The sequence below is a fragment of the Podarcis muralis genome, chromosome 7 (assembly GCF_964188315.1).
Source record: "Podarcis muralis chromosome 7, rPodMur119.hap1.1, whole genome shotgun sequence".
Lineage (NCBI taxonomy): Eukaryota > Metazoa > Chordata > Lepidosauria > Squamata > Lacertidae > Podarcis > Podarcis muralis.
The window spans coordinates 62,010,954-62,024,746 of record NC_135661.1 but is presented as its reverse complement, the minus strand read 5'-3'; the positions used below and the strand labels follow the sequence as shown (position 1 = coordinate 62,024,746).

Here is a 13,793-nt window from a genome sequence, read left to right as displayed (position 1 = left end):
ATCCTCATTGGGTTTATTTGAAGGGGGTGTCATCGTTTTGTATCTCTGCGAACCTTGCAGTTTCCCTGAGATGCTGATATCTCTCTCTTGTTTCTCTGTGGCCTGTTTTGGTTCAGGTTGGCACAGGTGCCTCCTTTTCAGCATTAGGAGGACTGGGGTTTATATCCTGCTTTTCCATTAGCATTGACCCCGCCACCCCAGCAGCCTATAGCAAATAGTTACAAGAAGAACAGCAACAGCAACCAAGCAAACATGCAATTCAAGCTGCTGGCTTGTTTGATATATAAAGCTCTAAATGGCCTGGGGTCAAGGTTTCCAAGGGATCACCTGTTCACATATGAAACAGCCCCTGCATTAAGATCTTTGGCTGAGGCCAATCTGCAGGTTCTCTCACATTAAGAATGGCAGGTGGAGTCAGGGCCTTTTCTACACTGACACCAAGGCTGTGGAGCCCTCTCCCTTCCCCAGCCTCATTTGTTAGGCGGCTATGTTGCTGTCTTTTAAATGAAAAAATTATCATTGAGAGAACAAGCGGTGCATACATTTTGTTAAATAAACAAGCACACTAGAGCTTTAAAGGTTAAGACCCACACTTTGACTTGCTTATGGTAAAGGAAATACAGTGGTACCTCTGGTTACAGACGCTTCAGGTTACAGACTCCGCTAACACAGAAATAGTACCTCAGGTTAAGAACTTTGCTTCAGGATGAGAACAGAAATCGTGCCGAGGTGGCAGCGGGAGGCCCCATTAGCTAAAGTGGTACCTCAGATTAAGAACAGTTTCAGGTTAAGAACGGACCTCCAGAATGAATTAAGTTCTTAACCTGAGGTACCACTGTAGTAGCTTAGTCAAGCACTTTGCAACTGTATGTCAATGTATCTCCACACAACTGCTTCCCATATCAATTTTGAGATTCTCTGGGAGGAGCCACCAGCACCCTTTTCTCCCACACTGCACATCCTCACTTCAACAACAGTGTTGGGGAATGTTCTGGGGTGTAGCTACTTCCGGGGATGCACAAACACCTCTGTGTTCCCCTCCAAAAGTGGGAGGGGCTTCCCATGCATTCCAAAGGAATGAGTGCCAAAGCTCCCTACCCTTCCCCACTGGGGCCCTTGTCAGCAGTTGTAGCCATGGGCGGTACTGCTGTTTTCGGCCTTTCAGAAGTAGTTTTGTCATTCACCCACTGCTAAATCGCTTGCCCAGGACCCGACAGTGAGGATGGTGAATGGTGTTGCTACCACCACCAGCAGCAGCAGCACCCCACTCACCCAGTGCAACTGCATTAGGGGAGGGGTCAGCAAAAGAGGTTTAAAGACTCTCTCAAGGCAAATCTAACAAAATGTGGTATAAACGCCGGCAATTGAGAAACACTGGCCTGCGAGCGCTCCTACTGGAGAACAGCCTTTACCAAAGGTGTCATGGACTTTGAAGACACTCAAACTCAGGGCAAAAGGGAGAAACGAGCTAAGAGGAAGGCACATTTGGCAAACTCTCACCATGATCAGCTCCCACCTGGAAACCTAAGTCCTCACTGTGGAAGTTTGTGTGGATCCAGAATTGGCCTCCACAGTCACTTACAGACACACCGCTAAGACCGTGTTCATGGAAGACAACCTTACTCGACTATGAGTGATCGCCAAAGAAGAAGATGTGTGCTGGAGAGTGTGGGCCCTTCTGTGATACCATGTCAAGGGCCCTTGATGCCCAACATGGATCCTAATGACATCTAACCCTGATGTTGTAAAATTATATATATGTAATTTCTATTCCCCCACCCCACCATTTACAAATGCAAATGAAGGACATACACGTATTACCTGACACACTTGCTAGGGATAACTACCTGAAAAACATTAATTACAACTTTTATACTACCAAGCTTGCCTAATACTAGGTCTTCAACTGGCCTAGGAAGTCACACAAAGGAAAAAGCAGCTGGCTGAGGCCAGAAGCCCATTTGCACCTGCGTCCTGTTCTCACAGTAGCCAGTCAGAAGCCTATGGGAAGCCCACATTCAGAACCTGAGTGCAGCAGCTCTCTGTCCACCTGTGATTCCATGCTGCTGATATTCAGAGGCATGCTGCCTCCAACACGGGAGGTAGGAAATAGCCAACAGGGCTAATAGCCATCAATTGCCTCATCCACCATGAATGTCTAATTTTTTAGTCATCCAAGTTGGTGGCCTCTTGTAAGAGTAGATTCCACAGTTTAGCTTTGAGCTGCATAACAAAGTGCTTTCATTAATACTAATCAATTTATGAAATAGGAAATTTCATGCCCCACACCACTGCTGGGAGACCCACGCATACTACCTTGAGTTCTGCTGAGGTATAAATGCAACACATTAATAAATAAAATGCCCAACGGGAATTTTTAAAATTATTATTCACATTTTATTGAACATCTCAATATAACACATACACCTTTCCCCCCACCTCTTTGTTCTGCTTGCATTTTAACTGATAAGGCACTTGTCTGTCTACATTCAAAAGTCACAGCTGTATTGTGCGGTACAGAATCTGGAGATAAGATGTGACATGGAAGATAGGCAGGAAAAGAAAAAGCTATTACCCCTTTCACCTCCCCAACCAGCATTTACAACAATAGTGCAATAACAAAACGATAAATCATGAATGGCTCAGATGGTGGGGTGGTGCCATGGAGCCACCGTTCCAACATCGGGGTTGCTCTGCTTACCTGGATGAGGCACGGGGGCAGCAAGGTTGGGGCAGTTCAGGTGTATTGATGGTGCCAATCTGGCGCTTCTGCCCGCACAACCCCAGTCTCACTGCCACCCTGGTCCATCTCTATACAGTGCAGGTAAGTGGCAGCAATGCCACTGTTGGTAGGTTGGTCGTTGGGCACCACTCTATCATGTCAGCCATTCCTGGACACAGATGGGCATACCCAAATATGAATGAGAATCTCCCAAGACTCAAATCAGGTGGCATTGAACTCAGTCTTTCTCAGAGTGGACCACTGAGATTAATAAACACGATGTTCCTCAGGTCCATTAATTTCAGTAGGTCTATTTTGCATAAAACTTTGTTGAATACCACTTATTGATTTCAAATCAATGCTCGATGAAACAAAGGGAAACAAGAAAAAAAACCCCACCTAATCCAATTTTATTCTGAGTCTGTGGTAATTCTCACTAATCTTTGGATATGGGCACCTGTGCTTCAAATATCAGCATTTTCATTTTATAGGCTTGAGTTCTGTATTCATCCTGTAGTCACCTTTCCCCTTATCGTTCTCTCTCTCCCTCCCCTTGCTTTGGGGGACATGATTTGTGTTCAGTTTTATCTCACCTTTCCTCTAAGGTGCTCAGGGAAGCAAGTCTCACATTTTATCTCCTCAACAATGCAGCAAGGTAGTTTAGACTGAGAGAGAGTGACAGGAAGAATCAAGGTTACACAGTAAACTTCATAGCTGAGAAGGGATTTCACTTTCCAGGGAGTTCACCAGGCTATGAAACTTCGTCATTCCAGGAAACTGGTCAAATGCACTTATTCTGTCAGGCATTTGGGGATAGTTTTGACTGACAGCTTTACACTCAGTACATCTTGTTAGTTTGGCATGATGGCTGGAAGAAACTCATCCCTGTCTTTGAACTGACTTGGTTCTCTCTCTCTCTCTCTCTCTCTCTCTCTCTCTCTCTCTCTCTCTCTCTCTGTGTGTGTGTGTGGGTGGGTGTATCTCAGCAGTCAAGACCAAGTGTGCCAGCCACCTTCAGTTGTGGTGGTGGGTAGGTTTTTGAAAACTGGATTGGGCAGGAATAGTGCAATCTGCAACGTGTAAGTAGTACACGTCCACAATATGCAAACCGTAAGTGGTTTAGATCGAATTAGTTGCAAGAACCAGGGAATTTGGATATGACCATTTAATATAGACTTCTTTGATCAGTACGTATATCAGAAAGCTGAACAGTCTGAATTAGGTGTCGGACAAAGGCCATCCCTCTCTCCCTCTCATACATCACATCCATGTCCTGCCTAAAAGAAAGTGCTGATATGAAAAGTAGGTAATATTAGTTCTGTATAAGGTTTCCATTACCCACTTTCCCAGGATTTAAGGGTTGCTTATGATGGTGCTGTTTTAGAGGTCAGAGCTGTCTGAGGTGGGCAGGATGTGAAGTTGAAGGGAGAAGGCTTATAGTCGGTACTATTGAATGCCTCCAGACCTATTTCATTTGGGTTATGTTTACCGGGGGGCAGGGAGGAAGGGTCTTTCTTCATAATGAATACTTCACTGTCCTGCCTCCTGTGGCTTTCACTTCTGGCTTGGAGGTGCTCTCTACATCGTTTCCCAACGAGGTAGAAGGCTTCAAGAAGGCTGAGGAGGATGCAAACGCAGGCTGTGCTGATCATGAAAAGGGTGAAGATGTTCTTCTCTGTGGGCTTAGCTATGTAGCAGTCTACAATGTTGGGACAAGGATCAAGGGAGCATTTCACCACATTGGGGAGTGTGTAGTTTGGGAACACATGGTAGAAGATGTAGAGGAATATAATGTCCACAGCAGACTTGAAGATGAGGCTCAAGAAATAGGTCCACCACAAACCTCCACGCTTCTTGCCAGGAGGATAGCGCAGTGCATAGTCTGCCCCAATCTTCTTCTTATGTTTCTCCAGTTTGGCTTCCAGGTAGGCAACATGCATGATTACCAGCAGGGAAGGACAGGTAACCAGAATGAGCTGTAGGGCCCAGAGGCGGATGTGGGAGATTGGGAAGTAATGGTCGTAGCAGACATTTGGGCAGCCTGGCTGCTTAGTGTTGCAGTCAAAATCCTTCTGGTCATCTCCCCAAACCTTTTCAGCTGCCACTATGTAGACTAGAAGCCGGAAGATGAAGACCACTGAGAGCCAAATACGTCCAAAGGCTGTGGAATATTTATTCACTCCGGTCAGGAGCCCTTGAAAGCTTCCCCAGTTCATGGCCTCTGGTTTCTACTTCCAGTTCCTGAAAAGACATGAGAAGATGGAATTAGAAATATTGTAACACCCTGATGTTGCCTGTATGAGTGTAAAGAAACACTGTATAGATAGGTTGTCAACAACACCACCCCGCTAGACCTGATTCACTGCATGGAACCGAAATAACATAAGCCCCTCCCCTCCCCCTTCAGGATTACTCTCAAACCATTTCATCTGCAGGCTATGTTGTCTTTCTAGACCCATTCTGCAATGTCTGCCAGGTTTGATCATCTACCTTGAAGGTTCGTAGCTGTTTGAGATAAAAGCTTTACTTCCAAATTCAGCAACATGTAACAACTAACAAAGGGGTAAGTGTGGAATTGGGGGACTTTGATGGCCTGTCACAAACTGCTCCAATTTCTCCCATATCATTTGGGACTATTATTTATTGCTCCTTCTTGTCCACACTGACTTCGAGGCCTCCCTGTTGCCAGCAATACCCCTCAACCTTGAGAAGAGGAATTGGTAGCTGGTGACAGAGAGCGCTTGATAGAGGCAGCAGAGAATATCACTCTAGTGCTTGCTGATGAGCTTCATCACCTGCTGGGGAGCATGGGATTGGGGTTTCCTCTGCCTCCCAAACTGAATTGGGAGGCAGAGTAAGTGCTACCCCTAAGACCCCCACCATAAAGTTGATGATCATGTTTAGGACCACTATTTCTAGTTAAGGATGATGTCTGCTTATATCCCCTATAAGAACAGCCCACTGGATCAGTGAACCAATGACCCATCTAGTCCAGCATCCTGTTCTCGCAGTAGCCAACCAGATGCCTGTGCATCTGTGCATATTTCACTTCCTAGGGGCAAGTGAAATATGAGCACAAGAGAACCCTCCCCTCCTGTAGTTTCCAGCAGCTGGTACCCAGAAGCATTACAGCATCCAGCTGTGGAGGTAGAGCATAGCCATCATGGCTAGTAACCCTTTCCTCCACGAATCTGTCTAATCCTCTTTTAAAGCCATCCCAGTTGTTGGACTTCAATGCCTTCTAGGGGAGCAAGTCCCATAGTTTAACTATGCACTGTGTGAAGAGGGACTTTCTTTTATCTGTCCTAAATCTTCCAACATCCAGCTTTGCTGGATGTCCATGAGTTCTGGTGTTATGAGAGAGGAATAAAAACTTTTGTCTATCCACTTTCTCCATGCCATGCATGGGTTTTTTTAAACTTCTATCATACCACTTCTTACTTGCTTTTTTCTCTAAACTAAAAAGTTCAAGACCAGTGCTGGATCTATGTATAAGCTAAATAAGCCATAGTTTAGGGTCCCACTCTCTTGCCCCCCCCCCAAATTTAAAGTGGAAAAATACAATTTCTTTGATAAAATACATATTTTCTTATGTGCAAATGGCTTTAAATACCTATTAGGTCCATAAATTACCATGTAGCATATATTCAACACAAAAACCAGCCAGAATTTGTTGTTGACATATAAAGGGCCCCATTACCTTCAGTAGCTTAGGGCCTCATCAAACCTAAATCCGGCCCTGTTCAAGACACTGCAACAGTTCTTCACAGGGAAGTCACTCCCTCCCCTTGATCATTTTGGTGGCACTTTTCTGAGCCTTTTCCAACTCTTCAATGACTTCATCAAAAAAGCAACAAGATTCTCCCACCCCTGCTGAAGAATCTTGGATGAAGTTTCTGAGGAAATGAATGGATGATCGAGGAAACTGAGGGGATTTGGCCCAGCTACTTACAACACTTAGAATATAATTTGCTCTAGTCCTTTAAAACTGTAAACTGCCTTGGGTGCCTTGGCAAAAAGCTCATATATAAATGAAATGGATATGCAAATAAAATAAACTTTCTGGGTTCAGCTGTGCCACTCCCCTCACCACAGATTACAAATGATTAAAGAGCCAAGGCTAGAAAACATGCATAGCAATTTAAACACCCAATACTTTCCCCCACCCCCACACCATGTGCCTCTCCCCCATATGGATGTCATATGTTTTGCCTAAGCTAGCAACATGTCCGTACAGGCTAGAAAGAAACCACAATCTATCCACCCTGCCCTCATCTCCCAAAGGGGCAAGAACTGCTAACTGCTGCAGTAAATTAAGTGTGTGTGTGCGTGTGCAAGGAAGATGCCCGGTGGTGAACTCTGGTATGAGACTGGGGTGCTGCGAGTTCTCAAGAGCGTCTCCATTTGCTTTTGAAATGATGGAGACCTGCCATCTCCTATGATGGCAACTTACGCAATGCCAAAAAAGAGGAAACACAACATCACATGGGAAAGCACCAGTTTACATAGAGTTAGCATATGCAAATAATTAATCAGGAATACAATACATTGCACCATAGTGTGGAAAACTTGGGACTAGGAAACTTATATGGCTGCTGAACAAATATTGTAGATGGCCAAATTCAAGGCCCTTATCCCCCCTCCTTGGGGTTTCTTCATCTGTAAACCAGACTTTGACTAGACAGCTTTGTAGAGAAGATATGGCCACACTACTAACACATGAACTTAGGGTTGAACATAGGGATTGAGGAGAAATTTGGTTCTATTTGCATTTAAAGGTATACCTATTAAATCACATTTTCTGAAACAACATGAGAAGCTAAACACAACCATCTTCCCAAATTCACATTTCTTCATATTTTTGGAAGCAGTTCTCCAGCCAAGCCATGTGTACAAACATGCATATACTGGGGTAAAGTGTACATAAAATACATATATGAATGAGTGTAACATACAAAAATGCACTATAGTAGGTTAAATTGCTTTGCAAATATGTGCATTTTAGGGGGAATTGCATATAAAAACATGTATATTAGGAGAAAGTCATACCAAGATCCTGACAAATTTTCATGAGGACTTTCTAAAATAAAATTTAAAAACTGATGTGGGAATGTGAAGAACTGAACTTTAGTTGGGAAAAATGAGAAACCACAACTGACAGATTTCCCCACCCCTAGCTGACCACTCTTGGGTCTGTAGGCAGAGTCTTTTTCCACAGTGGTGGAACCAGGAGGTAATCTGAAGCTGGACCCAGGGGGTAGATTTTAGTAAATTTGAGGTGGAACCTAACAGTTTTTGCCAAAAATTGCTGGAAGTATCCTGGGGAAGGGTTCTGTCTGAGTCTTTCCCATCAAGTGCTAGTTTTGCATGTATGTGTTAAAACAGTTAAAACATCATACGAGGTCTCACCTACAGTCTGAAGTGATGCAGTTCAGGACTGGAAGCCGACATCACTGGGCAAAGTCCATTTCAAAACAGGGGCCCCATTGACAACCCCCCAAACTCTGTGCTTCATCTCCTTGCTGCTGCCACTGCCTGATCACTTGCTCTCTAGAAACACCTGAGCAACAACAGACAATAGGAGAAGACGGAGCTGCAATCATGGTGCACCTGGGTGGTGGTGTGGACAGAGTCAGAGGAGCAGGGCAGACAAATGGACAGCAGAACCCAAAAATGAAGTAGAAGCCCCTCCTCTTCACTTCTACTTCATTTTTGGGTTCTGAGCATGTTGCCCCAAGGCCCCCCAAACCTGGAGCCAATACTGCCTGCATCTTTTCCCTTCTTTGCAGCATGACAGTGGCTGATTCTTACAAAGGAACCCATAGGTTTTTAATGTACACATGCCTAGGCACTGGGGAAGAGGAGAAACACAGGCAGCCTTAATTGCTTCCTATGGCTAGTGCTGAATTTCTGGAGAGAAGGATCTTCCCCGAAGAGTTTTGTCGAACAGCTGCTGCTCTTTGAAGTCCTCAAGGAGCTGCACGTGAACTGAAAGTCTGTACTGAAGAAAGTAAGGCATTTAGAGCAGCCTAGAGGGAATGGGTCCAGGTGCCTTTGGAATGGATTCAAGGTGGAGGAGTGGGGAGGGAGACTGATTAAAGTTTATAAGAGCATTAACATGCTGTCTGATACTCCCTTTTCTCAAGCATCTCCTCTAGAAAGCCAAATGGAGACTGAGAAACTGGAACAAAAAAAAAATGTCTTTGCAGGAACATTGACACAAAGATGATTCATCTTTAATCTGTACGATTGGCCAAGGTTTACTAATTCATCACAGACCTAGCACTAAAAGCACAGCACAAGAGTTGCCATGCTAGATCAGACAAACTTTCCATTTTTATAATTTTGTTTCTAACCACAGCCAAGATTAGCCCCCTGGGTGCTTAGGGCGTGATGCTGTTAATCTGCCCTTATGCTAGGATGGGCAAATCTGTCCATTTTGGCTTTTCCTAGTTCCTCATTTTTATAGTTGTAGTATGGCTAATATCTGCAGCAGTGTGTATGTGTGTGTGTGTGAAAAATCCCTGTATAATTTCATCCACATTTCTCTAAATGTCCTCATTTTTGTATGCAGTTTTCTCTACTGTCTACATTTTTGCAAACCATTCCCCCAAATATGATGCATGTTTGTAAGCTATTTTCACTAACATGGAATTTTGGAATTTTGTGTGTACCTTGTGCATGCTGTTTTTGGCTGTTGAACTACTGTAAAATTCAGATAAGTGCAATTTCAAGAGACAGCTGCATTTACCTTTTTCTTATTGGTTCAGGAAGTGCAGATTAGGTAGGTTCACATTAACATGGAAGCTGAATCAATTTCTCCCCCATCTCCATCTGATTATGTTGGGATAGAGTTTCCGTGTAACTAGCATGCATTTCTTCTGTGTATCTGCTTCATTTTTTTTACAATCCTTGTAAAGAATTTTTGTAGTAGTAGCAGTGAATTCCCTCCCTCCCTTTCTTTCATTGTCAGTTTGCCCCCCCCCCCCCGCAACTTCTCTTGGCTTGCTTTTTTGTTTTGTTTTGTTTCATTTTCTTTCAAAACACTTGTAGTATCTGTAGAAAACACTGAAAAACATCCCATGTGGCACTTCATCCCATACATTTTACAAGAAACAAAAACTTATTGGAAAGGGGTGTCTGAGACAGGAAAGGCTGGGGAGCATGGACTTTCTAAATTTCCCTGATCCCACAGTCCAGTTCAAAGGACATAGGAACCTGCAAATACCATGCTCGCCTGCATGAAATGATGCTCCTTAGCATGCCCAAGAACATCAGTTTTGTCTTCCTTGTTGCTAGAAGCTCTCCCCCACACCGCAGTGATTATCCTTCTCTCTCTTACCAGTGAGGTGTTACTTGCTTGAGAATAGGATGAAACTTGCAGTTAAGGTTAGCTAGTGGGATGGGGGAAGCTCATTACCGGTATATTTACACACAAATTTGAAGGGATTTGGACTCTTCCTGAAATCTTGGAGAATTTTCTGCATGCAACAGATGCTGTGCCACTGAGCTACAGCACTCCCCCAGATTGCTGTGCCTGGTTAAGCCATGATGAATTTTGTCGCATTGATTTCAATAGAACCTAAGTCCAACTAACCTATTCTGGATCCAGCCCATATGCTCTGCACAAACTTTGTTTTTTAAATATACCTTCCATACGGAAGCACAGATAGTGATCACTTGATCTTCAAACTATTGGGATCAACATTTCTGCTCTCAATGAATTCTGTCTCTGCAGCATTTTATTTTCCCTGATTAGTCTTCTTTTTTTTTAAGCTGTAAAACCAACTCTTGACATTTCCTGTAATGTTAAAATGATATATTAGCAAAGCACTGGCTCCTCCTCCCAGCTCTCAAAGATCATTTGAAAAAATACCGGGGACATAAGTGTTGTCACTTTGTTGTTTGACAAGAATTTCACTGGGATCTGCTGCACATGAATTAAAAAGATGAATTAACACTTCCCCACAAGGCGAGCACAACATTCACAAGACCCCGAGATCTTCATAGACACTACAGATGAGAAAAACAACAACAACATTCTCTCACCCCGCCTATTATATATGAAACTATTAAGCCTGCATATTTTGTTACGAAATTCCAGATGCAACCTGAGACTCTTTGCTTTTACAGGAGGTGCTTAATTTCAAGCACAAGGGGTGCCTGGGCTTGAGTTTGCCTCAGAGTCGCATCTTTTGGTTTGCGAACTCCTGTATTCCTCTCCCGAGATACGGGGGCTTCTTTGGTTCTTCGGTGAGGGGAAGGCTTTCAGGGTAGTGTCAGTGGCTGCCTTTTCAAACGTTACAAATCTGATCTCGACCACTGAAGCCCTGATTTACCTTGGCTAATAGTAACCCTGACTTTGTGGCACATGTCCCACAGGAACACAGGGAGGCATGTCAGGAGCCATAGGTCCATCTAGTATTGTCTGGCTAGCAGCAACATCTTCCCACCAGGTTCTGGTCCCTACCTTACAGTGAACACCTTTAAAACCTTTTGCAAAAGGCATTCTTGTTGCAGTTCAGCCCACAATGGTGAGGAAAAACAAATGAACACACTTACCTGGTAGGAGTTCCAGCTTCCTTGCAGGCCTTTTCCTGATCCGCTCTCGCCTTCTGGAGCATTGAGACAGCCTTTTTCCCAATTAAAGGGCATCAAAGCTCTGAGGCTCCTCCCAGCACTCTGGGAGTGAGGAGGAGGAGGAGGACGAGGCAGAGGAGGAGGAATCTCCAAAAGGCACATTCCGGGGTGGAGCTTTCCAGCACACCTTCAGTTGCTGCTACCTGTCAAGGCTGCTGGAAGCAGAGAGCTGTACTCATGCAAATGTCAATGGCCTCCATCATACAAGCAGCAGAGAACCAATGTGATTTGGGCATCCAGTCCTATGGCTGGAGGAGAGAGGGATGAACAGAGCAGGTCTTTTTTTTTATTTTTTTACTGTGTCTCAATTTTGTATGCACCATATTTTTCCATCTATAAGACACCCCCATGTATAAGATGGCTCCTATTTTGGGGGACTCAGATTTAAGAAAATGGGGGGGGAGAGATGGCCCCATGTATAAGACACCACCTAATTTCTGACATTATTTTTAGGGGGAAAACCTATACGCAGAAAAATACGGTATTTAGTGTTCATTCTGCCCCAAAGACTGCGCACAAAACCTGCATTTAAATTGTATGCAGATTTGTACACACTTTCCCCCAAATCTATGTTTTATATACCTTTTTTTTGTCTAAAATACATATTTTATATGCAGTTTCCCTGTAAGGGTCATATTTTTGTAGACACTGCAAAATTCAGAAAGGGGAGAATATGGCAGCTGCAGCTCAAGTCCACATATCTGGAGCAAGACCAAATGAGATTCTTCTCCACTCCCTGGGGCTCAAGCCCAGTGTTTAATGGGCATAATGACACAACAGACTTGGGATTTGCTATTATAATATACATGCGAGAGCCGATATAACGTTGCAGGGTGTTCCGCTCACCCCCTAACAGGAGCACTCCTGTTCTATGCTCCATCCATCCAAGGTCACCTCAGGATACTATAAAATGTGAAGGAGTTCAAGAAGACCATTCAACTCCCTGCCCTGTTTTCCAGTTCTCTTTTCCAAGCAAGAGCTCACCCAAACTTTCACTAGAGCCATACTTTGATTGTATTGTGTACTGATTAATTCCCCCAGGTCTGAGAAAGCTTTTGCTGTTGTTCCATAGCTGTGCCTTGCAAAACTCTGATCCTTCTCACTGAATCAGATCTTCTCAGATGTGTGGGAAATCCGAAGAGACATTTTGCTTAAACCGAGGTTCAGTTCAATGGGTGAGATTGGATTTTCACAAGGCATAATCACAGAACCACAAGAAAAGCTCTCAGACCTGGGGGAATTAATCGGTACACAATATAGATCAAGCAAAAGTGTGGATGAACCCTAACACTCCACATTCCATGAGTTCTAGAGGTACTGAACATGCTCAATCCTCATTGAGTTTATGGGTATTGCAGACCATGCCAATGGGAGGGTATTGCAGACCATGCCAATATCTCCCTCTTTTTGCTCAGTGTCCCATTTTGGTTCCAGCAATGTTGGCATAGTTGCCTTCCTTACAGTATTAGAAGGAATGGTATTTATATCCTGCCTTCCCATCAATTATGCCTCCCGTCCCTAGCCAGCTACTCCCATACAAAATCCCCCCTGCATTAAGATCCTCAGCTGAGACCATGCTCCAGCTGTTGATGGTGGATGGAGTCAGGGCCTTTTCTGTTCTAGCACCCTAACCGTGGAACACCCCCCCTCCCCAAGCCCACCTGCTGCAATCTTTTAAACACAATTTGGAAACGTTTGCATTTGTCCTTCAGGTACTGTGGGTTTGAGCCAATCAGAACTTTATAGGTCAAGGCAATGACTTGCATGTGGAAACAAAATGGTAGCCAGGGCAGACCTGCAGCCACAGGCCTGACAGGTCCCAGTTACTCATCTGGCAACCAGTTAATCCTCTGGCAACTGCATCGTGAGTTACCTCAGCACGACTGCTTCCCACACCAATCGGATTAAGGATCTTTGTGAGATACTCCGGGAAGAGATGCTGGCATGCCTGTTGCCACACTTCACCCCAGGGCTGTTCTGCAGCGTTCTTGCATGTAGCTACCTCTAGAGATGAATAAACACCCTGGTGTTCTCGCCAAAGTGGGACGGGGGCTTTACACTTTCTCCAAATCTCTGTGTGCAAATTCCTCAAAGGCATCAATGGTAGGGGTTGCTAACTTTTTTTCAGCCCGAAAAAGTGCATTGCAGGTTGACCAGTCCTCTGAGAGCTGTTTCTAAGTCTTTTTTTTTTAAAGATTTGCATCAAGCAGTCTGCAGTTTTTCTTGCCAAAAAGGAGTGCTAAACATTGCTGCAAAGGGGAAGTGTTTCTCAACAATGCCAAAAATATTCACTAATAAAAAATAAATAAATGGTGTTTAACTTAGCCTAAGAATATTACCGGCTGTCAGACCACATTCAAGAATAGTAAGAAGTTAATTAAAAGCTAAAGTGAGCAGAAAGTACCCCTTGAATAATTAAGGGTCCTTGACT

At 44.1% G+C, this 13,793-nt stretch overlaps 1 protein-coding gene across 1 annotated transcript; it reads right to left on the bottom strand.

Annotated features, from left to right (window-relative positions):
• Nucleotides 1–2,397: 2,397 nt before the first annotated feature.
• LOC114601641 (gap junction beta-5 protein-like) lies at nucleotides 2,398–11,605 on the bottom strand. The gene is made up of 2 exons (XM_028738979.2): nucleotides 11,285–11,605; nucleotides 2,398–4,963 (listed from the first exon to the last, which is right to left on the bottom strand). Exon 2 carries the CDS (start codon nucleotides 4,936–4,938, stop codon nucleotides 4,087–4,089), a length of 852 nt encoding a protein of 283 aa, XP_028594812.1. The 5' UTR covers nucleotides 4,939–4,963; nucleotides 11,285–11,605; the 3' UTR covers nucleotides 2,398–4,086.
• Between the last annotated feature and the right edge of the window lie 2,188 nt (nucleotides 11,606–13,793).